This window comes from Leuciscus leuciscus, assembly GCF_965113295.1.
Source record: "Leuciscus leuciscus genome assembly, chromosome: 6".
Taxonomy (NCBI): Eukaryota; Metazoa; Chordata; class Actinopteri; order Cypriniformes; family Leuciscidae; genus Leuciscus; species Leuciscus leuciscus.
In genome coordinates, this window is record NC_138730.1 from 44,791,854 (window position 1) to 44,817,217 (window position 25,364).

Sequence of the window (25,364 nt, forward strand, 5' to 3'; positions counted from 1 at the left end):
GGTGCATCACTAGTTGTTTTGTGACCTGGTCCATCTCGTCCTGCGATGTTTTGAGCAGTTTGAGGATGCTGTCGAGCTTGGCTTTTCCAGCCCGCAGACTCTCATCCAGACGCTGCTCCTCTTGCTCCAGACAGTACAGGTCCGTCTTCGTCCTGCTCATCTCCTTCTCCTGCGTCTGCACGTCTGACTCCTGAGAGAAGATCTGAGTCTGCAGAGATGTGATCTACACACACAGAAGAAAAAAAGATGCCATTTATATAAAAGAATCATCATGCATGTTTCAGATCAGTCAGACTTTGCATTTTCAGCATTAAAATGTGGTTCACGTCACAGCTTATTCTGATCATAAACTGCTCAACCGTCTAGTCATGTCATACATATACAGTACAGGCCAAAAGTTTGGAAACATTACTATTTTTTATGTTTTTGAAAGAAGTTTCTTCTGCTCATCAAGCCTGCATTTATTTGTTCAAATATACAGATTTTTTTTATATATATATTGTGATATATTATTACAATTTAAAATAATTGGTTTTCAATTTATTATACTTTAAATTATCATTTATTTATGTGATCAAAGCTGAATTTTCAGGATCATTACTCCAGTCTATCACATGATCCTTTAGAAATCATTCTAATATTCTGATTCATTATCAAAGTTGGAAACAGTTCTGCTGCTTAATATTTTTTCATAACCTGTGATACTTTTTTTAGAATACTTTGATGAATAATTTTTTTTAAAAGCAGCAAATGTTTTAAAAATATAAATCTTTTGTAACAACAATATACACGACTGGTCAGTAATTTTTTTTCTTTCTTTTTTTAAAATAAATCAATACTTTTATTCAGCAAGGATGTGTTAAAATGATAAAAAGTGATAGTAAAGAAGATTTATATTATTAGAAAATATTTTTTTATTTTGAATAAATGCAGTTCTTTTTAACCTTTTATTCATCAAATATATTAGGCAGCAGAACTGTGTCCAACACTCATAATAAATCAGAATATTAGAACGATTTCTAAAGGATCATGTGATAGACTGGAGTAATGATGCTGAAAATTCAGCTTTGCATCACAGAAATAAATGATAATTTAAAGTATAATAAATTGAAAACCAATTATTTTAAATTGTAATAATATATCACAATATTACATTTCTTTTTCTGTATTTTTGATCAAATAAATGCAGGCTTGATGAGCAGAAGAAACCTCTTTCAAAAACATTAAAAATAGTAATGTGTCCAAACTTTTGGCCTGTACTGTATATTTATGAACATTAGTTACGTTAGTTAACATTAACAATGAACAACACTGCAGCGTTTAATGATCTTTGTTAATGCTAATTTCAACATTTAATAATGCATTCTTAAATGCACTGTTAACTACCATCAATGGACATTAACAAAGTGTAATGTATGCTCTAAAACACATATTGTTCATTGTTAGTTCATGTTAGCAATTGGAATTAACGAATGTCAACAAATGAGACATTATTGTAAAGTGTTTCCATTATTTATGTAGTGCTTTAGATTGTTTCAATACAGCTTCACAGTGATAAACAGGGAAATAACAGAATCAATGATGCAAACTTCATCAAATATGAGAACAATTCAAATTCTTCTGTAAAGCAGCTTTAAAAAGACAAGTGTCGTTCAGCTTAATTCAGTTCAGTGTTGATTCAGTTCAGTTATATAACTGTATAAGGTTAATCAATTAAGAAACAACAAACAGGCATATGGGAGTAAATTTTACTCTGGGCGACTAAATGCCATTGGCTAATAAATTCTTAGATTTTACTCGCCAGTGTGTGTGTGTGTGTGTGTGAGATGAAATCGACGCGCTACATGTAAACAATATACTTGTTTGTATTTTCCTGTCAAAATAACGGAGTTAAGATACTTTTAAGATACTCCGGTAGTGGGCGGAGCTTATGTGCAAACGGCAATCTCATTGGATGGCGCTCATCCCTGTTTTAATTTCAGCAAATCAGTTCGAGCGAACGCTGACAACGTGATTAACATTCATGAACCCAGCAGCTTGTGTGTTGTATATTTTCATTATTAGTAGTAGGATTATTATCTTTTAATAATAATTACTATTATCAATTTTTTTTTACAAAAACACTGAATGACCAACAATATATTCTAAGTTCAGTTAAAAATGACACATATGCATTCATGCATGATTATCAAGGTTTAGTTGTAATTACTAAAGTTCTATCATTAAATAATGCTTGATTGTGTACATTTAGATATTTAAAAAGCTGTGCCATTTTACAAAGATAAGCTGATTTGGTGGAATATAAAATAATACAATTAAAATAAATATATAGGCCTATAAACAAAACAAAATAGAATATATATATATATATATATATATATATATATATATATATATATATATATATATATATATATATATATGAGCTCTTTTCCAAAACTCTATAAATCTATTTAAATATTTTTCAGGAAAATTAAAAAATTTGCCTAGACCCACACATTTTGTGAATATTCAATTTATCCTGTTAAAATGTTTTTTTTGGCTCAGTCTGAACATGTTGAACAATGATTATTAAATCAAACAACAAAATTGTTGATGATAAATTCAAATTTTGTAAAAAAAAAAATTTTACGCTATAAATCTTTTGGAAAAAATTGATGGTTTGTCTTAAAAAAAAAATAAAAAAAATATGGCAAGTCAGTCAGTAGTAAATACATTGGCATTCAGTAAAGTGTCGAACCCATAAAAAGTAGAACCATTGTCCACTTTACATAAAACATATCATGACATGACCTTGTGTGATTGAGTGAGAGAGTGACGTTCACACCAAACGCAAATAGAGCGTCTGGCGCCAGTGATTTTCATGTTAAGTCAATGTAAAGACACATTTCCGCGCATCTGGAGGTCCTGCGGTGCGAATGAGGTGAATTGAGCGTCTGGCACGATACGTGTGAGTGATTTGAGGGTGAGAGAGCGAGAGAGAGAGAGAGAGAGAGAGATATTTCTGATTAGTCCAGAGGATGTATCGCGTTTAGGCTAAAAATAGGTTCGGCGCTTCTCGTGGTTTGGAAAGGAACTGCATCTTGCAGTACATTTTAAACAAGGAAATATAGCGATTTGGCATGAAACATTGATGGAGCAGTGAAGAGGTTCAGTACACAGCAAAATTACATGACAAACTCTTCTTTTTTTTTTTTAAATGGCGTTTATCGCGTTTTGGAAAAGAGCTCTTCATATATTTATATATTGGGATATTCAGTTCAAGTTCGATATTGGTTCAATTTAGTTCAATAACGGTTTCAATATTGCAAATTGAATCAATTTTGAAACAGATTTGATTGAGCTATAAAAAAATGCACCATTTTAATTTGTATCATATCAAATATGCGTCAGCATTACAGTATGTATCTGTCCACAGACACTTATATCTTCTCTCTCAACTCAAATCAAAGTGAGACTCACCTTAGCGTTCTCCTCCTGCCATTTGTTCTTGGCCTCGTCCAGTGTTGTTTCCAGCTTGGCTCTCTGTTGCTCCATATCACTGAGTCGATCCTGAGCGTCCCGTTTCTGGTGCTCCAAGTCCTGCAGACCCACATTCTCACGCTCCAGGTCTCTCTGCACCTCCTGCACAGAAACACCATTTTATCCACCTTATTTTTAACGTAAGAGCGGATGTAATTTGTGACTTGAATGTACGTGTCACTGACAGTAGCCGCGTTTCCATTACCCTTCAAATTGCGCAAATTGAAATTGCGAATTGAAAACGCCCAATGGAAACACGTCAATTTTGCAAACTTGCAAAAAAGTTTTTACGCTCGCATGAGGAGATTTTACAAGCAATTCTAAAAAGAAATATTTCGCAAAACTGCAATGGAGAAACAGTTTTTGCACATTTACAGGTCAGCTGACGTAGACGACACAGTGTGTTTGGACAGAATACGAGACAGAGTTCTTTATTAAACTCATAAAAGACAAAATAATTACAGGAATAATGGATTCTAAACCTCAAATAAATGCCACAATCAAGACCTCGAAGCAGAAATGAGTGAGAAACACCCAGAAACTCCTCATATGTGCCGCTCACAAGTATAATAAGGGTCTTTCCTTGCCATTAATGCTTGGATAACACACATACGTCTCCTTCGATTAATTATAATGGCCAGCGCGGTGGCTGAGATATACATAAACCGACCAACATCCGTCGCCGTTGCGCAAATCTGTAATGGAAACGCTGCTTGATATTGCAAACTGGCATTTGTTATGAACTATCAATGAAAAATACTTTTAAAGCACTTATTAATCTTAGTTTATATTTACTTCTTCTTAGTAACATTTGCTAATTACATAATTAAAACCAAAGGTTGCATCTGTTAATATTGTTTCTCATGTTAGACTTGAACTAAGAATGAACATTTTAAATGAAGAACTACAGCTAACATTAACTAAGATGAATAAATACTGTTTTTATTTTAAGGTGTCCTCGTTACGGTGTAATTTTACAATTAAGTACTTAGTAATATTAATTAACTACATGTATTTATGGTTAGGTGTAGGGTTTGGTCTAGGGTTAGTTGCATGTAATTAATTATTGTGCATAATTTTCTGCCATTACTACAGTTATTAGTACATAATAATATAAGTGATAGAATAAATATACAATAAATAATATGAATAATAAATAATACTAAATTATTTAATGCATTAACTAACATTACCTGATGGGACCTTATTGTAAAATGGGTAGCACTTAACAATAAGATTAATCTGTTAAAATTAGACAATTAACTAACAATTAAAAAAATACTTCTAAAGCATTTATTGATTTCAGTTCATGTTCATTTCAACATTTAATAATAATCTATTAAATTCAAAAGTTGCAACTGTTAATATTTAATGGACCAGATGAACTAACAATGAACAGCTGTATTTTTATTAACCAACTTTAATAAAGATTAATAAATGCTCATTGTTACTCAATGTTAGTTAATGCAGCCAATGTTACCATTAAAGGTTACCAGTGACGAACAGATCAGCCTCACCTGGACTTCACCGTTCTTCTGTCGCAGGACTTCCTCTTTCTGTCTGATTTCGGTCTCTAAAATGCGTTTCTCACTATGAAGCAAGCAATGCACAAAAAAACAGAAAAGAATATAAAATGAGGAAAAAGCAAAAATAGTACATAATATTTATAATTATAATGTTATAGGTGACCCTGGACCACAAAACCAGTCACAAATTGAGATTTATACATCATCTGAAAGCTGAATAAATAAGATTTCCATTGATGTATTGTTTGACAATATTTGGCTGAGATTATTTACTATTGAACATCTGAAATCTGAGGATGCAAAAAAATCTAAACATTGAGAAAATCTCCTTTAAAGTTGTGCATTTATGTTCACGATTGTGCAGCATTCACTCACAAAAATCAATGTTTTATATATTTACGGTAGGAAATTTACAAAATATCTTCATGGAACATGATCTTTACTTAATATCCTAATGATTTTGTGCATAAAAGAAAATTCGATAATTTTGACCCATATAATGTATTGTTGGCTATTGCCACAAATATACCCGTGCGACATGTGACTGGTGACGTGATCACATATAAGGTCACACTTTAGTTTAGGGTCCAATTCTCACTATTAACTAGTTGCTTATTAGTATGCATATTACTAGGACATTGGCTGTTTATTAGTACTTATAAAAGCACATATTAATGCCTCATTCTGAATGACTATATTCTACTTCCCTTAATCCACCCAATACCTAAACTTAACCACCTTACTAACTATTAAAAAGCAGTAATTAGGAGTTTACTGAGGCAAAGTTGTAGTTATTAGTGAGAATTGGACCCTAATCTAAAGTGTGACCTAATATGAATATAATTATATAATAATAATAATAAGTAATTAGAAGAATATGGTTGTGTGTAGCATATAATTCTCCATCTATAAACTCTCTGACCTCTGCAGCTGGGAGATTTCCTGGTTGATGTCACCGAGATCCTTGTTTCCCGTCAGCTCAACCAACCCAACAGAACTGCTGCCGTCCTGGAAAAATAATGTTGTGTGTTATTATCTAGAGTCTGACTGTGTATAAGCATGCAGTGCTCATCCATGAGCACTAGGTGGCGTTCTCGTTGCCTGAACATAAAGACACACTTCATAGCAACAACCAAAATGGACTTTCTTAATAATGTTTAATAATGACTGGTCAGTGCATGTGACTTTAAAGAAAATTAAAAAGTGTTTGCATAATATTTAATTTAAATGTTTTATTTTCTGATGATGTAACCAAGGAAAAATAATATTAACCAATAATATTTAATATATTAATCGTGTATTTTTTGCTTTGATTAATGGGCCAGTATCAAGTTGACAGGAAGGGAGAGAGAGAGAGAGAGAGAGAGAGAGAGAGAGAGAGAGAGAGAGAGAGAGAGAGAGAGAGAGAGAGAGAGAGAGAGAGAGAGAGAGAGAGAGAGAGAGAGAGAGAGAGAGAGAGAGAGAGAGGCCGAGAGAGAGAGAGGCCGAGAGAGAGAGAGAGAGAGAGAGAGGAAGAACAGGATTGAGAAATGCAATTGAACCTGCAAATGTGTGTATGGTGTGCATTCAGAAGTCAAACCCAGATTGTCAAAAGGAAGTTAAAGGGATATTTCACCGCTGGAAAGATGAATGTGTATTTAAATTGGGTCATTTATGTAGTAGAAATTAGGGCTGGGCTAATCAAAATTTTAATTTTGATTAATCGTTTTTTAAAATGTGGTCGCTTCAAAATCGATTCTCAAACGCCACGAATCAATTTTTTTCCATATTTATTTATCTATTACCCAAAAGCTATTACCCAGTATTAGTTTTCCTCCACTGTTCAATTTCTGCATATGTCCTACCTGTTAGACAGGAAGGGCACAGGTAAATATGATTCTGTTTTAATGTACCCAAGTGTACCTAAAATAAAAAGAGTTCAATATACAGGTTTGTAGCTCTTAATTTCTTTTTATTAATTAACCACTTGTAAACTTATGTTCACTTTTCTTTTCTTTTCTTTTCTTTTATAAATATAGGATTTGTATTAAATATATATTCATTGAGTCGAATCGAAATCGAATTTAGAATCGAAATCGAATCGAGAATCGAAATCGAATCGAGAATCGAAATCGAATCGAATTGTAACATCTGAATACCCAGCCCTAGTAGAAATGTGAAATTATTTTAGAAGTTGGTGCCTTCTAGACTGAGAAAAGCCAGAAAATGTATTTTTGGCTCATGTGGATGAAAGACTACAACTCCCAGAATGCACTTGCTTCGCTGCCCTACGAGGACACTCCCAAGCCACGCCTCCCGGTTACAGAGGGCAGTGTCGGGAGAAATGATACAGCTAGGCTACTAGTCGACTGGAAACTGAAGAGACGGTGTTTTATCGTGAGATCCCGCTATGGGCGGGTTGAACACATGCGGAACGAGCTCCTCCTATTGGCTGTAGTCTCTCGCCTCTGGACTAAAGAGCCTCAGATGACGATAAATGACGATTTTTGCGTCATCTGAGGTTTTTTTCCAGACACACAATACAGAAATCTCTCATCTCAGGGGGACATGAGGGAGGGAAGCACGAAAATACTACCGGGTTTCTACTGATACAAAGCTTAATGCTAATCGGTGAAGTATCCCTTGGCTTTAAGAACACAATTTATTCTCACAGCGGTTCATGGATGTCGACCAATGAAGCTTCTGCCTACAGGAGAAACACATCACACATCATCACTTACCCTGCTCAGGCTGGACGACGGGGTCAATTCGGACATGACTGACGGCGTGAATCCCGAGAGAATCTGGATCAAGTCACAAATAAAAAATAAAATAATCTGATAAATCAGATAAAGTACCTTTCATTTGTATAAACTGGATTATCAAAAATATGCATTACCACTTGTTATGTAATAAACGAAACATTGTTCACTAAATTAACTTCTGTCAGAATTTATTAATCTTAGTTAATTTTAACATTTACTAATTAATTCTTAATGATGCATCTGTTCACGTTAGTTAATGCACCGTGATCTAACACGAACAATCAATTAATAACTGTGCTTCTACTAACAAAAACAATATATTTTAGACATGTTAACTTAATCCATAAACCTATGTTAACAAATGAGACCGAACTATAAAGTGTTACTGAAAAATGTTTGGGTTAATTTACAATAAAGTCTCATTTGTTAACATTAGTTAATGCATAAGCAAACACTTTACAACATTACTCTTTGTTAATGTTGGTTTACATGAACACATGTTAGTTCACAATGCATTAAATAATGTAAACAGATACAACTTCTGATAAAAAAAGAAAAGTATTAACTGAGATTAATAAATGGCATACACATATAGTTCATTGTTCGTTCATGTTAACAAATGCAATAAACTAATGTTAACTCAGACTGTATTGTAAAGTGTTACCAATTAATCATACCATGACATTTTAGTCATGTCCCAGTCTACCCATCTTATAAATAATATACAAATGATGGTAACACTTTAGCCTGACTACGTCAGACTTCGTACTTCCGCTCAATTTCAGTTCGCTTCTGTACTCAGTCTGAGATAGCGACCTATCTCTCTGTTTTCCTCCGGCTTCAAAACAACCGGCCAATCAACGAACAGAGGGCGGGCTGAGAGCCGTGACGTAGACGCTGATTGTACCGTGGATGCGTAGATTTACTTCACATAATCTGCAAAAGTCGTTCACAGCCATGTTCACTCCGGTATTTCACTCGATGGTTTTGTTTTCGCATCATACATGTGTTTATAGTGGAAGTTAGATGCGGCTGAACAGGCGCATAACACACGCCATAACCAAACGTTATGTGATTGGCTTACGGGTAACCAATGATTTTAAACTTCCCCCCGCGAGAAAGAAAACGCTTTTCAATTATGCCCTTCCAGACTCTGTCTACGAAGCAAAGCGAAGTAGCAGAGTTTGGTATTACCAGGCTAGTAACACTTAAGTTAACAGATGCAACCTGAGCTGACATGAACTAGCAATGAACAAATTAATGAATTGCTCATTGTTAGCTAATATGAATGCATTAACTAATGGGATCTTATTGTAAGTGTTACCAAAACAATATTATAACAAAGGGATCCTGCTCTTGATTCATTGGCTACGTTTCAGACTGTCCGTCCAAATCCGATTATTGGTGTATCCGATTGGATTCTGATCTAAAATGATTGATGTCCACGCTGTGTATCGCAGCTCTTTCGTTTTCCGGGAATATCTGCATTGGTTTCGAAGGCAATGATGTTGCGTTGGTAAGCATACGCCAAAAACAACAACAAGCGCAACATGGATAGCAGAATCGGAGGCTGTTATGCACAGCTTTTTTTCCGCCCTGTTGTCTTCGCCGGTTTCAAAACATGTCTCAGTTATTTTCTGCTCGTCCGGCACTTTGCAACAACACGACGTTGTTTCGGCAGCGAGTTTCAGCATGTTTCCTATCCACCTTATTCTTGACGACCTTACTGCGTTTTGAACTATGGGTAGCACTTCCGGTTTGGGGAACTTCCATTCAAAAAGGCTGAAATTAATCATTTAAAATCATAAGGTTGCCCTACAAATAAAGCTGATCGTCAGTTTGACTGGATGAGCTGTGAATTTCCCTTCATGATTTATTTTCAGACATCATGAGAATAACGTTATACTTGTTATTTTAACGTGACATGTTATAACAAATAATATCTATGGCAAGAGCTCTTTTCAGTCGCTGCTTTCTTTTCCTCGTGATTATTTTCTTTTTTCCCGTTGCAATCCGCTGTAAAAGTATGAAAAGGACAACATATGCTGCACATTTGTGGTCTGTGCTCCCGGATTTAATTTACGATATATTCCATTAATAATTCACTGGAACGCACGAAGAATCTCTCGTTATTCTCCTCAAATCCTCACGTCTCTTTCCAGGTTTGTTTTCACAGGTAAACGCAATTTATAATCTGTCAAAATGACGGAAAAATCACTTTGAAATAGTATCACGTAATGCTGAAGTTAATGAACATTTTTGATTAAGGCAACATAAGTTACATAATACAGATATATATATATTACTACAGTGATATTTAACCAAAGACTCGCACTTTTGGGGTTATTTGGTCTGTTGAAAGTACCTTGTTGATGCTTTTACACTTTTAAATTTCATTTTAATGTTCGATGGATGAAGGGTGAGTAGATTAATGTCATCTCACTGTGACACTTTAACATATTGTGTTCATAGAGCGTTTCACTGATTGTTTACAGCTTAACGGAAGTTACACCCATAATTTACCTGTTTACGTTTTACATGGCGTGAGAAAGTCAACCACGCGAAATCCGACAAGACAATTTGAATAGGATTTCAAACCATATCTACCCTGGAAATCCAGAGTTCTCGCGAGAGCACAAGTTGAATTTGCTCAGCGAGTTACTCTGGCGTCGAGTAATGATGCTCATTAAATATGCCCTTGTATCCGAGCTGCACCAATCACATCGGGTTATCTGATATAGGCGGGCCAGAGGCGAGATGACGACAGCGCTGTGACGTCGAAGTCATTAGTAAACATTGCAAGATGGCTATGGATGAACACCAGTTGTTTGAAACGGCTTTGGCCGCTACAATGAACGAGTTGGACTTGGCTTTTTATCTAAAAGAGGAACAGAAGACGCCGCTCGAATTGTTCCTTTGCAAGAAGGGCGTTTTTGCTGTTTTGCCGACTGGATACGGCAAGAGTCTAATCTACCAGTTAGCTCCGCTGGTAGCTAAGCGTATGGGGCTTGTTGTGATTGGTCGTAGTGTTATCCAATTGCGTGCAGTTAGATTTTCAAATGCATGCTTGGTGCCGCCCCTCGAGCTGGTTGATTTTCATTAGTCGATGCCAGACCATTAATCTTTCAGATTTAGGTCTGGATTTCCAGGCTAAACCATATATGGACGTAGCTTGAAACGGATTTGTAAAAATCAAATTTTTTTGCTGTTCACATTAGCTAATTCTGATCGGATTTCAATCATATATGCACAATAATCGGATTTGAGCTGACAGTCTGAACGTAGCTAAATACATACAATGTGAGAGGATGCATGTAGTCCACTCACAGGTGTGCTGGCGACCCCTCTCTCTGACGGTGGTATCATGTCAGGGGTCAGAGTCTGAGGAGGGTCCACTCCTTTAACTTTCTCCTGAATCAGGTGCATCGCCAGACAGAACTGCTCTTTGGTGAGTTTGCCGGTACGCTGAGTGTCCGCCAGCGACCTGCAGACCAAAACAACAGACAACAACGTTATGCCTCAATGAACACATGCATGAAAGATAGTCATAAATCCTACAGCTGTTGGACTAATGAAAGAACACAAAAGGTTCATTTTGCAAGCACTAGCATGGTTTTAAAGGGGTGGTATAATGCCCCTTTTTACAATATGTAAAATAAGTCTTTGATGAGCGTGTATGTGAAGTTTTAGCTCAAAATACCCCACAAAGAATTTTTTACAGCATGTTAAAATTGTCCCTTTTTGAGAGTCTTCATAAACGCATCGTTTCGTGTGTGTCCCTTTAAATGCAAATGAGCTGCTGCTCCCGGCACAGAGGGCGGAGCTTCAAGAGCTCATGTGTGTGTTAGCAACTCCGATTACCTCACGCAGACAAACACTAAAATGTCAGAAACTGTTCTGCCTTTTATGTTTAAACCGGAGTCGGACAATGATGGAGAGACTCAAGAAGAAGTGACAACATGTAGAAGCTACAGGACGTTTCTGAATGGTTAGTTGATGAATTTATGTTGCTGATGTGGAGTCAACTATCTTCAAGTCTTCTTTGAGCGTTGCAACTTTGCAGATGTTGTTTATGCTCAAACAGCAACATTACACACTAACTAAAGTTAGAAAAGTGAAATCATAATCAACCACCCCTTTAAAAAGGCTGTGGGTGACTTTACTTAGATACACGATTGCATTTTTTCCGTTTAATCTCACCATATGTGTGCCAGGACGCTCTGAGGCAGCCGGGAGTTCATGAAGATATCCTTCACTTCACCTCCTCCAACCATCCCATCAAAATCAGAGTCCGCCAGATCAAAGATCTCCTCGTACTGCTCTCTGTCATCCGCCGGCACCACCCAGAGATCAGAGGACGGCTGCAAAGACACATTTTGAATCACATATGACTCATATTATGTGTGCAACGTGCATTATGTGAATTTTCCATATGCATCTATGACTACTAGGGGTGTAACAATATATCATATCACAATATATCGCAATATGAAATATGCAGTAATATGTATCATCATGGATAGTGACAATATGTATTGTGTATTAGTTCACCCAAAATAAAAATTACTGTGTGAGAAAATATTCAAGTTTTCAGAGTTTTAGTGTACTATATACAGTATAACGTGGAATATAATGTATAATAATGCAATGGGGGAATATTTGTGGGTCCTCATAATGCCAAATGTCTTGCGTTACCAGTTCAACTGTGACCCATATCCGATTCATGCGTTTACACTTGCCATACTATCTGAAACATCGCACATGCTTAAAGGGTTAAACTATCTTGCACAGAAGGGCGGACGCGAAATATGCCTGATGCTAGCTCTGCGATATATGCGAAGTTCGCCAAACATCACCATGATTATGAGGCGAAGGAGGATGAAAAGTGCCATCATTGCACATATGCTTCAGTTATTGTGTGCGAGAGAGATCTCAGGACTGGCGGGAGCATATTGGCTTTAAATATTAGGCTTTAACAAGGAGAAGTGGGTCTGAATTTTTGTTGTGTACAACAATATGTTGTGTCAACGTTTGTCCACATTCCTCTCCTACGATGACACAACGTTTCGTCGGGCCATCCGTCCCTCTGCAGATGCACGTCGGGGTTTCTCTCGTCATTAAACCGCGAAGACGTTGCCTAATGCCTCAGAAAATCCGATCTGCCTGTTTACATGACAGTCGCATTGGCACATATCCGATTTATTTCCACATATGAATGAGGCCTGAAACCGATCTCGAAATATCCGAATGCATGCGTTTTGTTCCCGTTTACACTGTCATAGGACACATCGGATCTGTGTCATATATGAGCAAAAAATCGGAATTGGGTCACATTTCACTGACAGTGTAAACGAGGCCTATTGTCCTGTGCATTGGGTTATCAACACCAAGTCCAAGCCTATTAATTTTACACCCAAAATGTAATACCAAATTGAGCATTTTAACCTTTTATCATATGTCTTGGAGTATCGTAGTAATATTGCATCGTGACATGAGAGTATCATTACACCCCTAATGGCTACGTTCGGACTGCAGGTAAATGTGTCCCAAATCGGATTTTTTTGCTCACATGTGACTTTTCTCATGACAGTATGAACAGCACAAACCACATCTGATGTTATCAACTCCGATCTGTGTCACTTCCATGTGTGGTGCTAAATCCGAAACAGGTCAGATGTTTTGCAATGCGACCATCGGAATTCATGTGACAACATTCGTCACAATTCTGCACTCATGGGAGTCACTTCAAACATTTTACATACCCGACATCATCAAGACGGTTGCGAAAGGTAGTCAGTGGAATGACAGTGAGCTCATAAGTATTACAGTGAAAGCTCATACAAGCGAAAAACACGAGGGCTCGTATCATAAAGGTTTAAAAACTCAGCCCTGTTTTTTTGTATCTGGTCTTTGTTTTTTATATTGCCTGTGCATATATTCACTGGACTCGGCAGATCACACTACAAATAAATGCATAACCGCTTACTTTAATCTCCGCCGTGTTTACTTACATATGACAGCGTGGCGTCTTTTTATCGTTCTTTTGCGAATGCGTGTCAGTTCAGGAACATGATCCGTTCACACTGGAATCTGATATTGGCAACATTTAAAGGAACACGCCAACTTTTTGGGACTTTATCTTATTCACCGTATCCCCCAGAGTTAGATAAGTCCACACATACCCTTCTCATCTCCGTGCGTGCCGTAACTCTGTCTGATGCACCCACCGCTAGCCTAGCTTAGCACAAAGACTGGAGGTAAATGGCTCCAGCTAGCATACGGCTCCCAATAAGTGACAAAATAACGCCAACATTTTCCTATTTACATGTTGTGATTTATATAGTCTCGGCGTGTACGAATAACAAGGTCACATGAGATACAGCCATCTTCTAACCGTATACATACTGGGAACTATATTCTCAGAAGGCAAAGCACTGCTACTTGGGCCTATCTCATGTGACCTTGTTATTCGTACTCGCTGTGACTATATAAATCACATATGTAAATAGGAAAATGTTGGCGTTATTTTGTCACTTATTGGGAGCAGTATGCTAGCTGGAGCCATTTACCTCCAGTCTTTGTGCTAAGCTAGGCTAGTGGTGGGTGCCTCAGACAGAGTTACGGCATGCACGGAGATGAGAAGGGTATGTGTGGACTTATCTAACTCTGGGGGATACGGTGAATAAGATAAAGTCCCAAAAAGTCGGCGTGTTCCTTTAAAACAACAATGTGAACAGCTATACAAAAATCTAATCTGAGAATTAAATCGGAATTGAGCACTAAGGCTCGCAGTGTGAACGTAGCCTATTTTACAAACAGAGCACACTGTATCCCACAATGCAATGCCCTAAGGATGTTTTCAAGTCATGCCAGAAAGATTGTAATTACGAGTTGAATGCACATGTATGTCACCACAAAGTCGTAATTATGAGTGGGAAACGCTGCAGTTTGAAAACATATGTGACCCTGGATCACAAAACCAGTCACAAGTCGTACGGGTATATTTGTGGCAATAGCCAACAATACATTGTATGGGTCAAAATTATAGATTTTTTTTTATTTTCCCCAATGTCTCGCCTCTTTGTGATAAGTGCAAATCAGAGGATGCTGATTTAGCCCATAGTTTTATTTTCTGCCATAAAATACAGGGATTCTGGTGTGAGGTTTTTAAAATGCTTTCAGATGTACTTAATGTAAACTTGGAACCAGACCCAGTGCTCATTATATTAGGACATTCTAACCATGTATATTCATTGAACAGTGCTCAAAAGAAATTTCTCACATACTGTCTGATAACAGCCAAGAAACTGTTACTACTGTTTTGGAAAAAGGTTTATCCTCCTAATGCTAAATTATGGCTTGAGGAACTGATGTCTACTCTACACCTGGAACGAACTAGATACCTTTGGAAAGGTAACATTGGACAATTCCACAAGATTTGGGACCCTTTCATCTGCTACCTTAATAGGAATGTTACTCCTTAATGCAATGTATTGTAGGCTGACCTAAGTGCTGTGTATTAATGTCACTGGATTGTATATTAACAGGCGGGGGATGGGGTGTTAATAGTTTTGTTTTGTTTTTTTGTTTTTTTTTTGCATATAAGAAAATTAATCCTGGAACCTGTAATTATTTCAAGGCTCCTTGTTGTTTGAATAAAAAACCCATTTGACAAAATTATAGATTTTTCTTTTATGCCAAAAATCATTAGGATATTAAGTAAAGATCATGTTCAATGAAGATATTTAGTAAATTTCCTAACGTAAATATATAAAACATTTATTTTTGTGAGTGAATGCTGCACAATCGTGAACATAAATGAACAACTTTAAAGGCGATTTTCTCAATGTTTCGCACCTTCAGATTCCAGATGTTCAATAGTTGTATCTCGGCCAAATATTGTCCTATCCTGACAAACCATACATCACTGGAAAGCTTATTTATTAAACTTTCATATGATGCATAAATCTAAATTTTTAAAAAATTGACCCATTTGACTGGTTTTGTGTTCCAGGGTCACATATCGGACGCAATGGATGCAGCATCTGTATTAATGATACAATTATTATTATTATTTTGCATATACTGCTGTCATATTGAGTCATGTGACATCAAGGCTGCTTCAAAAACTATTACTTTTAAAAGTACATGCAATGCAATACACGAATATTCCTTTCAAAACACATGCACACTCTTGCGCAAATGGCTTGAGGACAAAAACTTCACAGTCCGTAAATCTCAAATGGTTCAATCTTTTATGGTGCCTGGCAGCAGATGAAGTTTAAAGTGAAAGTCATTTGAATGAGAACGTTTGAGAGAATATTTTTTGGGTTCTGTGCACAGGTTTAGTCACTGTGTAACTAACTTACTTGGTGAAAGAACTGAAGGTTGTTTATGGTTTATTAATAATGTAGCAAATCATACCCAATCAAACAAACTTTCACAGTGCATTATTTTGTAGTAAACTCTGTGAACATGAAGACTACAGCTCCAGGAGCTGATATGAATGTGGTCGGACAGGTATTTTGTGTTACACCGGCACGACGGCATTGGGTGTTCACCTGTGTGTGTGTTTGAGGCTGCGGGGGGGTCGGGGTGGAGCGCTTCATCGAGTTTGACGGAGACAGATTTGTGCTGCTGCCCAGAGGACTCTTAGAAAGCGCCGACACAGGCCGCAGGGTCTCCATCATGAGGAACGGACTGGAGGGAAGAACAGGAACGGATCCCGGGAGAGCGCCTGGAATCTTCTTACGTTTGGATGGAGGGATGAGAGATGCAGGGAGGGTGGACGGCATAGGCTCCTTCTCTCTGGCTGCGTAAACCAGGTGCATCACCTGCAATGAGCAAATAATGTGAATATATAAAGCAAATAATGTGAGCTTTTATCCAATGGTATAGTTGACACAATGAGCACTGATTTTTTTCAGCAAGTGTCCAGTTTCCCAATAATATCCACAAATACTTACTCTATAAAGCAAATAATGTGAGCTCTTTTCCTATAGACCTTCTTCACAGCAGCGCCATCTTTGATTTTATTTTTAATGGGAATGAAAGCGAGGCTGTGAGGGACAGACATGCATCTCTTCAATGGGTTATTTAATGTGTTTTTGGATTTGTTCTGCTCATGAAACACTGGAAAAATATCTTTCTAAGAAATTTTAGTTGATAAAAAACTCCAGACTATATAAGCTGTGGAAAATTGTAAGTAATCTTGGAGCTTTACACAGCGGATGCCATTGGAAACACGACACGTCTATCCCTCACAGCCTCACTTTCATACCTGTCATGGCGCTGCTCTGAATAAGGTCTATAGTTGACACAATGAGCACTAATTTTTCCATAAGTGTCCTGTTTCCTCCAGTCACAGAGAATAATTACACAAACACTTAGTCTATAATCTATTTTGAGATATATATTGCACATTGAGCCGTGTGAGTAATGTAAAACATTAGAGTGACTCGAGACACATGATTTGAGGAATCATTCACAAACACTACAGGATGATGTGCACGATGAAGTATTATTTAGCGTTAGAGGTTTGAGCACATCATTAACCCAAAGTACTACTAATAAAAGCACATAAGGTGGTATTTTGTTTGATGCATCATTTGACTCACCACTGAAAACTCATCTTTATCCAAGTGCCCATCTTTGTCGATGTCACTGAGATCCCAAATCTACAAAACAAAGAGATAAAAAGTTGACAAAACATTCACTGATATACTAAAGATCTAGACAACATTAAAAAGTACATCAAATACTAGCATTTTTATTTTCAAAAAAAGTCTGAACAGTTACCCATCATTTCTACTGGATATTTTGATGTTTTATGAGCCTGATTTCACTTGAATCCAATTCTAGATTAAGGGCCCTATCTTACACCCAGCGCAATTGACTTTGTACACCGACGCATGTATCATTCCTATTTTGCACCCGACGCACAGCGGACTTTTCCCTCCACAGACGCACGTCGGTAAATTAGGGAATGAACTTGCGCTCCCGGGGGCGGTTCAGCGAAAAGAGGAGGCGTGTTCCGGCGCAAACGTTCCCTGGTGCTATTTTGCAGTTTCAGAAAACAATTCCTCCACTGACCAGGAAAAACCTCGTCTAAAGTCAGTGGCGCGTTCATATGCTATTTTAAGGGCGCATGCTTGGCCATAATGTAGCGTGTGCACAACACACATACACTTTGCTTCTCTCATCTACACAGACGCAGCAGTTGCCATTTTTGCAAACCATACATAATTACAAGGAAAAATATTCCACATGAGGAAAATCATTGTGGTGAAAAAATAGGCATAAATCTAGCTTACACATTTACCAAAATTATTATACGCCTGTTTAACCGAAGCTAATTTGGGTGTGTTTCTCCAATCCCCATACAATGTCACTTCTCTGTGTTTTACGGCCCTGACGAGAACGTCGGTCTCCTCGGCTGTGAACCGCTCCTGGCGTGCGTCTGGCAAATCCACAGTTATAATAGCAATCCGCCATGGAACAAGCGCGCCTGCTCTTAAAGTCCCACTCCGATCATATTTTGATTTATTTTTAAACATTCTCAGTGGTCTTTAAATGATGATTATGCCGTTTTTAGCCAAAATCACAAAACCTGTGCCGTTTTCTGGGACTTCGCTTCAGCAGAGCGGCAGTAGCTCATTAGCAATTCGCCTCTGCGTTGTGGGCGGAGCCGTTGGCTGAAGCGAGATACATAGGCAGCAACAGCCTCTTTCTGTCTTTCTTTCTTTCTGTCAACACAGAAAACATTTCATCACTGGATAGTTTTTTTTCGTTTAATTAAAGTGTTGTTTTATGTCAGCTGAATGTCCGGAACGCTTTTCAGAGAAGATAAGGCAACTTTTTAAGCACAATTCACACCCAGCGGCAATTCAGAAAAAGAAAAAAAAATCTCCGAATGCTCCACACGAAACTTTGGTCTTCCGACCTTTTACCGCCGTGTCGATTTATTTTGATTAATATGTGCGAGGGAGAGAGAGCAAGACAGCGCTTAGTTTGGAGACGGTGAGGTCTTGTTTACATTTTCTCCTGGCTCCGAAGACAGAGAGTGCGCGCGCGCGTCCGGGTCTCTCTCTCTGCTCGTTCTTTCAGTTATAAACATGTCCTGTCACAAGCGCAGCAGTTCATCTACATTACTCACCGATCAAATAAGACTTTGGCGGGACAAAAAATCACTTTGGCGGGCGCTAAAACAAGTTCAATGCAGGAAAATTCATGCGTGAATTTAACTGAGTAGTACATGACCATGCACTCGCACAAATGCGACCACATAAAATTTTAACTCGCACATTCTCAAAAAATGGTCGCAGTCTGGAACCCTGGAACGTAATCCATTCATCTCTCACAGCAACATGTTTTGGTAAAGCATGAAAGCTAATACCAATATCTCTCCTCTTAGCATTGCAACCCGCTACCGCACATAGGTATTGATCCGCCATCGTCTTCTCTACTCCTCAGAACCTGACCGACCGGGCGGGCCCCGCCCAGTGGAGTTACTACGTCACAACTCCAGTCTATTTTAGCCGGCATTTTAGCGTCTGCTACTGATTCACAGCCATTTGAATGCAGAAATACTCAGAAATACAACTTTGAGCTTATTTTTCTCAAGATATGTCCTCTAGCATAAGAAAAATGCCACAAGAACATGTTAACACCTAGAAAAACATGATTTTCATCGGAGTGGGTCTTTAAAGGGAATGTGAGATGATGCTGTGATTGGTTTATTTCACGTTACGCCCAAACCACACCTATGAGTAATGAAGCTACTTCAGACCAACCCATTTTAGATTTGCGTCGGGCGCAAGAGTCATTTATCCCGCCGGTATAATAGCAACAGCGCCTGAGATCCGCACACAAAGTTACTTGCGTTTCGCGAAAATGTCTATAACAGTGCAGGCCTATTACAAAGTAATGCAGACATTCACCTTTCCGAGCACATCGAGAGGCAGGTTTGAGTTCATGAGGATCGGTTTCACTTTATCACCTGACAGCATCCCACCAATTGGACACAGACTCTCAAATATCCCATCATACTTCGCTTTATCTTCCGGCTGGTGAACCCAAACACAAATGGAAAAAGAGACTATGGTGAGAGAATCTGAGAGCGCATAAATGAGTTTTCAATCACAAATGTAATTTTAATCCAGTAATTCTATACCTTCACTATCCAGTTGGATTCAGAAACAGAGGTTGTGATGTTCAGGGACGGGCTGCCGGTGTCTCTCTGCAAAACACACATTTACACACATCATGTATTGATTTAGCAGATGCTTTTATCCAGAACGACTTACAAATCAGCATGCAAACGCATTAACGGTCAACATCAGCGACCATATTCAACTGGCTGACGGTGATTCGAGATATTTTAAGGATGTGACGCATTCAGATGTTAATCATAAAGCAAATGTTCACCACATCTTTCATATTACACATGCTACTCAGATCAAATCTACAGATAAACAGGTATCCAAAGTGACAATACTCACAAGTTTAGGGATGGGTGTGTTCTGGCTTAGACTGTTTAGACTGACATCACTTCCTCCTTGAGCAGAAGCCACCAGCCTCAGGGCAGTAAAGAAACCCTTAATAGAGACTCCAGTTAAACTCAAAACACCACAAATCCACTGCATTCACACAGATAGCTTTATCTTCAACTAATAATTAAAGGGTTAGTTCACCCAAAAATAAAAGTTCTGTCAGTAATTACTCGCCCTCATGTTGTTCCAACCCCATAAGACTTTCGTTCATCTTCGGAACACTAATTATGATATTTTTTATTAAATCTGAGAGCTGTCTCACTCCTCCATAGGCTCTTCTCTGTTAGTGAAACTTGCCGGCCCAGAAAGTTAGTAAAGACAATGTTTAAAATAGTCCAAGTGACTACAGTGGCTCACCCTTAAGTTTATCAAGCGACGAGAATACTTTTGGTGCGCAAAAATAACGACTTTATTCAACACTTCATTTTCTTCTGTGTTTCTCTGAGTGAGTTCACGTAGTGTAACAGCGCAGCGCTTCTGGGTTTGTACGTCAGAACGGAGGCTCACTATTGGCCAGCATCACACGCATCTCACACATGACCAGCGTCGGCCAATAGTGAGCCTCCGTTCTGACGTACAAACCCAGAAGCGCTGCTGGGCCGGCAAGTTTCACTAACAGAGAAGCCTATGGAGGAGTGAGACAGCTCTCAGATTTAATCAAAAATATCTTAATTTGTGTTCTGAAGATGAACGAAAGTCTTACGGGGTTGAACAACATGAGGGCGAGTAATTACTGACAGAACTTTCATTTTTGGGTGAACGAACCCTTTAAGGCAGAGCCTTAGAAAATTTTGGATGTGCATTTATTTGTTAAAAATGTAAATAACTTATGTCCATTACAACCAGCTTGTGCTGTTTTTTTGTTTTGTTTTTATTCAGCTAATGTTTCCATTTCTATAGCTGACATATTGAACAAATGTTCCCATTCATACATGTACGAGTGGACCGTCTGTTCACACTGGTATGTTCACACTGTCAGTCCAAATCCGATTATTTGTGCATCTAAATTATTGACTGTTGTATTATTATTACTTTAATAATAAAGTATGGAGAGACTCAAGAAGAAGTGACAACATGTAGACAACATTTCTGAAGGGTTAGTTTGATTTTATGTAGCTGATGTGTCATTATCTTCTAGTCACTGATTAGCATATTCTGTCTTGATAATCTATAAATCGTGTTCTGGGGGCGGGGTTATGTAAATTTTAGGGTTGGTGATGTCACTAACCCGTGAAGAAGCTCGTGTAGTCTCTACCAGCCGTTTGTTGTAGTCCTTAAAAAGCAATTTCTTTAAAAGCAAATATCTCCCTTTGCTTTGAACTTTGAGCGTTGTAACTTTGCAGATGTTGTTTATGCTCAAACAGCAACATTACACACTAACTAAAGTTAGAAAAGTCAAATCATAATCAACCATCCCTTTAATTGTACAGCCTTGTGATTTATACATCCAAAATTTGCCATATTCCATGATTCCATTCCATGTTGAACAGTAAAAATTCTGTTTTTATGACTGGATTCTGTGTTTCGGCCCAAAGTCATAGAGCCCTACTTACACATTGTATTTTTATAGCCAGAAATCTGGCTCACTGAGGCTAAGAAATGTGGAAATTTAACTTGCATACAGATTTAACTTTTAATCAATTAAACTGTATTAACAGGATTTAAAGGAGCCGTATGTAAGATTGTGGCCAAAACTGGTACTGCAATCACTTTCAAATGACTGTAGAGCGGTGTATCCCCTCCCCCTCCCCCCTGACTCCAGGTTGCCAGATAGGCTGCAGGATCCAGCAGGAACGTCGGCTGTTACAAGGAGCTTCCAATGGCAAGTGACGAGTCCTACACAGTACGTTTTTTTTTCTGTTAATTATGTTTATGCTTCATGAGAGATGTTTTGCGAAGTAATTACGTATCGCAAAAATTTACTAATGGCGATTAGCCAAATATAATCGTAAAGATGTACGCTCGTATGTGACAGTACAATACAAATCCTTGTTTTATTTCGGACTTTGTCACGACGTATTTCGGATTCATAACGAGGTCTTTTAGGTTTCGTAACGTTAGACATTTTTTACCCGACACGTTTGTAGCTGCAGCTGTGGTAACTAGAGCAGAGCTGGCAACCCGGATGCCGAAACACTACTGACTTCGTGATTGGTAGATAGGTGGAGGGTGGAGCTTCAGGCCAAAACACAACATGACAACATCAACATCAGTTGAGGGCTGCAACTTCACTTTTAAATGACAATATCCTGGCCGGACTACTGTTGTCAGTGATATAAGTATTTGAAATGAACATGATTTCTTAATGTCTAGTGACATATCAGGGCCATTTTATGATTAATTGAAATACATTTCTTACATACGGTTCCTTTAAGGTTGTGTTCACACTTGGCATGTTTGGGTTCATTAAAACGAACTCTGGTGCGATTGCTCTGTTAGTGCGCTTCATTTGAATAAGTGTGAACACCATCTGGTGACACCAAACAAGCTGAAGAGACGAGTCTCGATCCGCTTCCTAACTAGCTCTGGTGCGGCTCGACTGATATATGAACGCAACACGGACCAAAGACATGTAAACGGACCAAAGACATGTAAACGAACCAAAAACAGGAAGATGAGACCCTAAAAAGGACAGAATGCTCAAGCACACCTGTTTTTCTCATCATAGTCGAGATGTTGCTCATCACAGTTCAGTTCAGGCATCAGAACCGCGTCTCCTCACAGCAGATCTGTGTGTGTGTGTGTGTGTGTGTGTGTGTGTGTGTGTGTGTGTGTGTGTGTGTGTGTGTGTGTGTGTGTGTGTGTGTGTGTGTGTGTGTGTGTGTGTGTGTGTGTGTGTGTGACGGAGGGATTCCTGACGCTGTTTTGACTCCTTTACACATTTATAAGCTCTTCACGAGTTCTCAGCTGGTCAGAATACCATCATATGACGCGACACACACACAACCAGTATGGCAAGCCGTTTTAACATTTAATCATTTAAACCGACTAGTCTCTATTTTCATGCTACTAGTACTTATTTTTTTGATACTAGTATCTATTCCATTAAGTACTAGTACTTATTCATTAGCTACTAGTGCTTATTCTTTAGGTACTAGTGCCTATTCATTAGCTACTAGTGTTTATTCTTTAGGTACTAGTGCCTATTCTTTAGGTACTAGTACTTATTCAATAGATACTAGTACTTATTCAATAGATACTAGTACTTATTCAATAGATACTAGTACTTATTCATTAGATACTAGTACTTATTCATTAGATACTAGTACCTATTAATTAGATACTAGTATTTATAAATTAGCTACTAGTACTTATTCAATATATACTAGTAACTATTTATTAGATACTAGTATTTATTCCAAATGTTACTAGTAAGATTTTTTATTTTACTAGTAAGATTTTTTATTGAACTATTCAGTGGCCGTTCTGACTAGTCATAACATAAGACGAGTAAAAAAGCAGTTGTGACTAGTAAAATAAAAAATCTTACTAGTAACATTCGGAATAAATACTAGTATCTAATTAATAGGTACTAGTATCTAATGAATAAGTACTAGTAGCTAATTTATAAGTACTAGTATCTAATTAATAGGTACTAGTATCTAATGAATAAGTACTAGTATCTAATGAATAAGTACTAGTATCTTTTGAATAAGTACTAGTATCTAATGAATAAGTACTAGTATCTTTTGAATAAGTACTAGTATCTAATGAATAAGTACTAGTATCTTTTGAATAAGTACTAGTATCTAATGACTTAGTACTAGTGTTTATTGAATACATACTAGTATCTAGTAATAGTTACTAGTATCTAAAAAATAAGTAGGGATGTCCTGATCCGATCATGTGATCGGAAATCGGGCCCGATCACGTGTTTTCAGACTCGATCGGAATCGGACGTTACCTCCCGATCAGGACTCGGATGTATATGTATATATATTCTCATTATTTTTGAACACATCTATAGTTATGCGGTGGCACAGAGTTACGCCGGTTTCACACTGCACGCGAGCAGAGCGTAAGCAGCGCAGGAGCAGTGCGTATGGTGAGCAGGAGCAGGACACGCGCGTTTTGCTTTCACACTGGCAGCGTTTGTCACGCGCGGCTGAACCGCGGGTTGTGTACAGACAGAGTACTCTATAATGGATAAGTTGGCATTGCTTTCTTTCGTTTTCAAATACATTTAAGAGAAAAGACTTGTCAAGAAGCTTATTTTATTAATAATTTCATTTATATAACTTTTGGTTCATCTTTGTTTTTATTGTTCTGGCAACAAGTTTGTTTTTGGACATTTGTTTTCTTTTTAAATTGCTGTTGGTCATTTGATTTACTGTTTAAAACACAATAGATATCATCAATGCACTTTTTGGATAAAACTGCGGTGTATTTTGGCCATGATCAATGCATTGATTGTCACTTTAATTCAGCGTAAGCGGCGCAGCAAAAATAGACTCGGCGCCGAAACGATCGCGGCACTGCTGCTCTGCTCTGCTACGCACTGCCGCGCCGCCTCTGCGTGCGGTGTGAATGCTCTAATCTGTTAACATGGGCGGCGAAAAATTCCATGTTAAAATACTCTGCTAACGCGTGCAGTGTGAAACCGGCGTAAGAGTTAGGAGTGCTGTTCCTAAAAGCACATTACTGGCTTTGCAAACACTGTGGCACTTTTATATTTTATTTGTTTACATGCCTGCCGGGTATTTTAAGTTGAGGTGCTATTTGTTTATATATTAGACTTTTTTTAATATATTTACTGTTGCACTAAAGTCCAAAAGTGAAGAATTTATGTTATTTATGACTTGATTGTTCAAGCTACCTCACAGAAGTGCTCTGTTTGTTAACAGAGTTGTTGAATGTTACAATAAGGTGAATTAAATAAAAAATAAGGAACATCCTGGATCTGTTTTTTCGCTCTTCTTTATTCTTTTTTTATGTATTATAGAAGTATCGGATCGGGACTCGGTATCGGTAGATACTCAAAATCAAATGACTCGGACTCGGACTCGAGGGCAAAAAAACCT

General features: G+C 37.8%; 1 protein-coding gene across 3 annotated transcripts in view; it reads right to left on the reverse strand.

The window, feature by feature from the left end:
• Nucleotides 1-25,364, reverse strand: part of eps15l1b (epidermal growth factor receptor pathway substrate 15-like 1b) — a 64,072-nt gene that overhangs the window by 34,714 nt on the left and 3,994 nt on the right. For all 3 annotated transcript variants that reach the window (XM_082172989.1, XM_082172988.1, XM_082172990.1), the window contains exons 5-16: nucleotides 20,293-20,388; nucleotides 19,965-20,030; nucleotides 19,732-19,857; nucleotides 17,410-17,469; nucleotides 16,354-16,626; nucleotides 11,993-12,153; nucleotides 11,120-11,276; nucleotides 7,769-7,831; nucleotides 5,971-6,056; nucleotides 5,040-5,112; nucleotides 3,463-3,624; nucleotides 26-223 (exon numbers count right to left, since the gene is read on the reverse strand). In XM_082172989.1, the coding sequence (XP_082029115.1) occupies nucleotides 26-223; nucleotides 3,463-3,624; nucleotides 5,040-5,112; nucleotides 5,971-6,056; nucleotides 7,769-7,831; nucleotides 11,120-11,276; nucleotides 11,993-12,153; nucleotides 16,354-16,626; nucleotides 17,410-17,469; nucleotides 19,732-19,857; nucleotides 19,965-20,030; nucleotides 20,293-20,388 (1,521 nt within the window). The remainder of the gene's footprint in view (nucleotides 1-25; nucleotides 224-3,462; nucleotides 3,625-5,039; nucleotides 5,113-5,970; nucleotides 6,057-7,768; nucleotides 7,832-11,119; nucleotides 11,277-11,992; nucleotides 12,154-16,353; nucleotides 16,627-17,409; nucleotides 17,470-19,731; nucleotides 19,858-19,964; nucleotides 20,031-20,292; nucleotides 20,389-25,364) is intronic.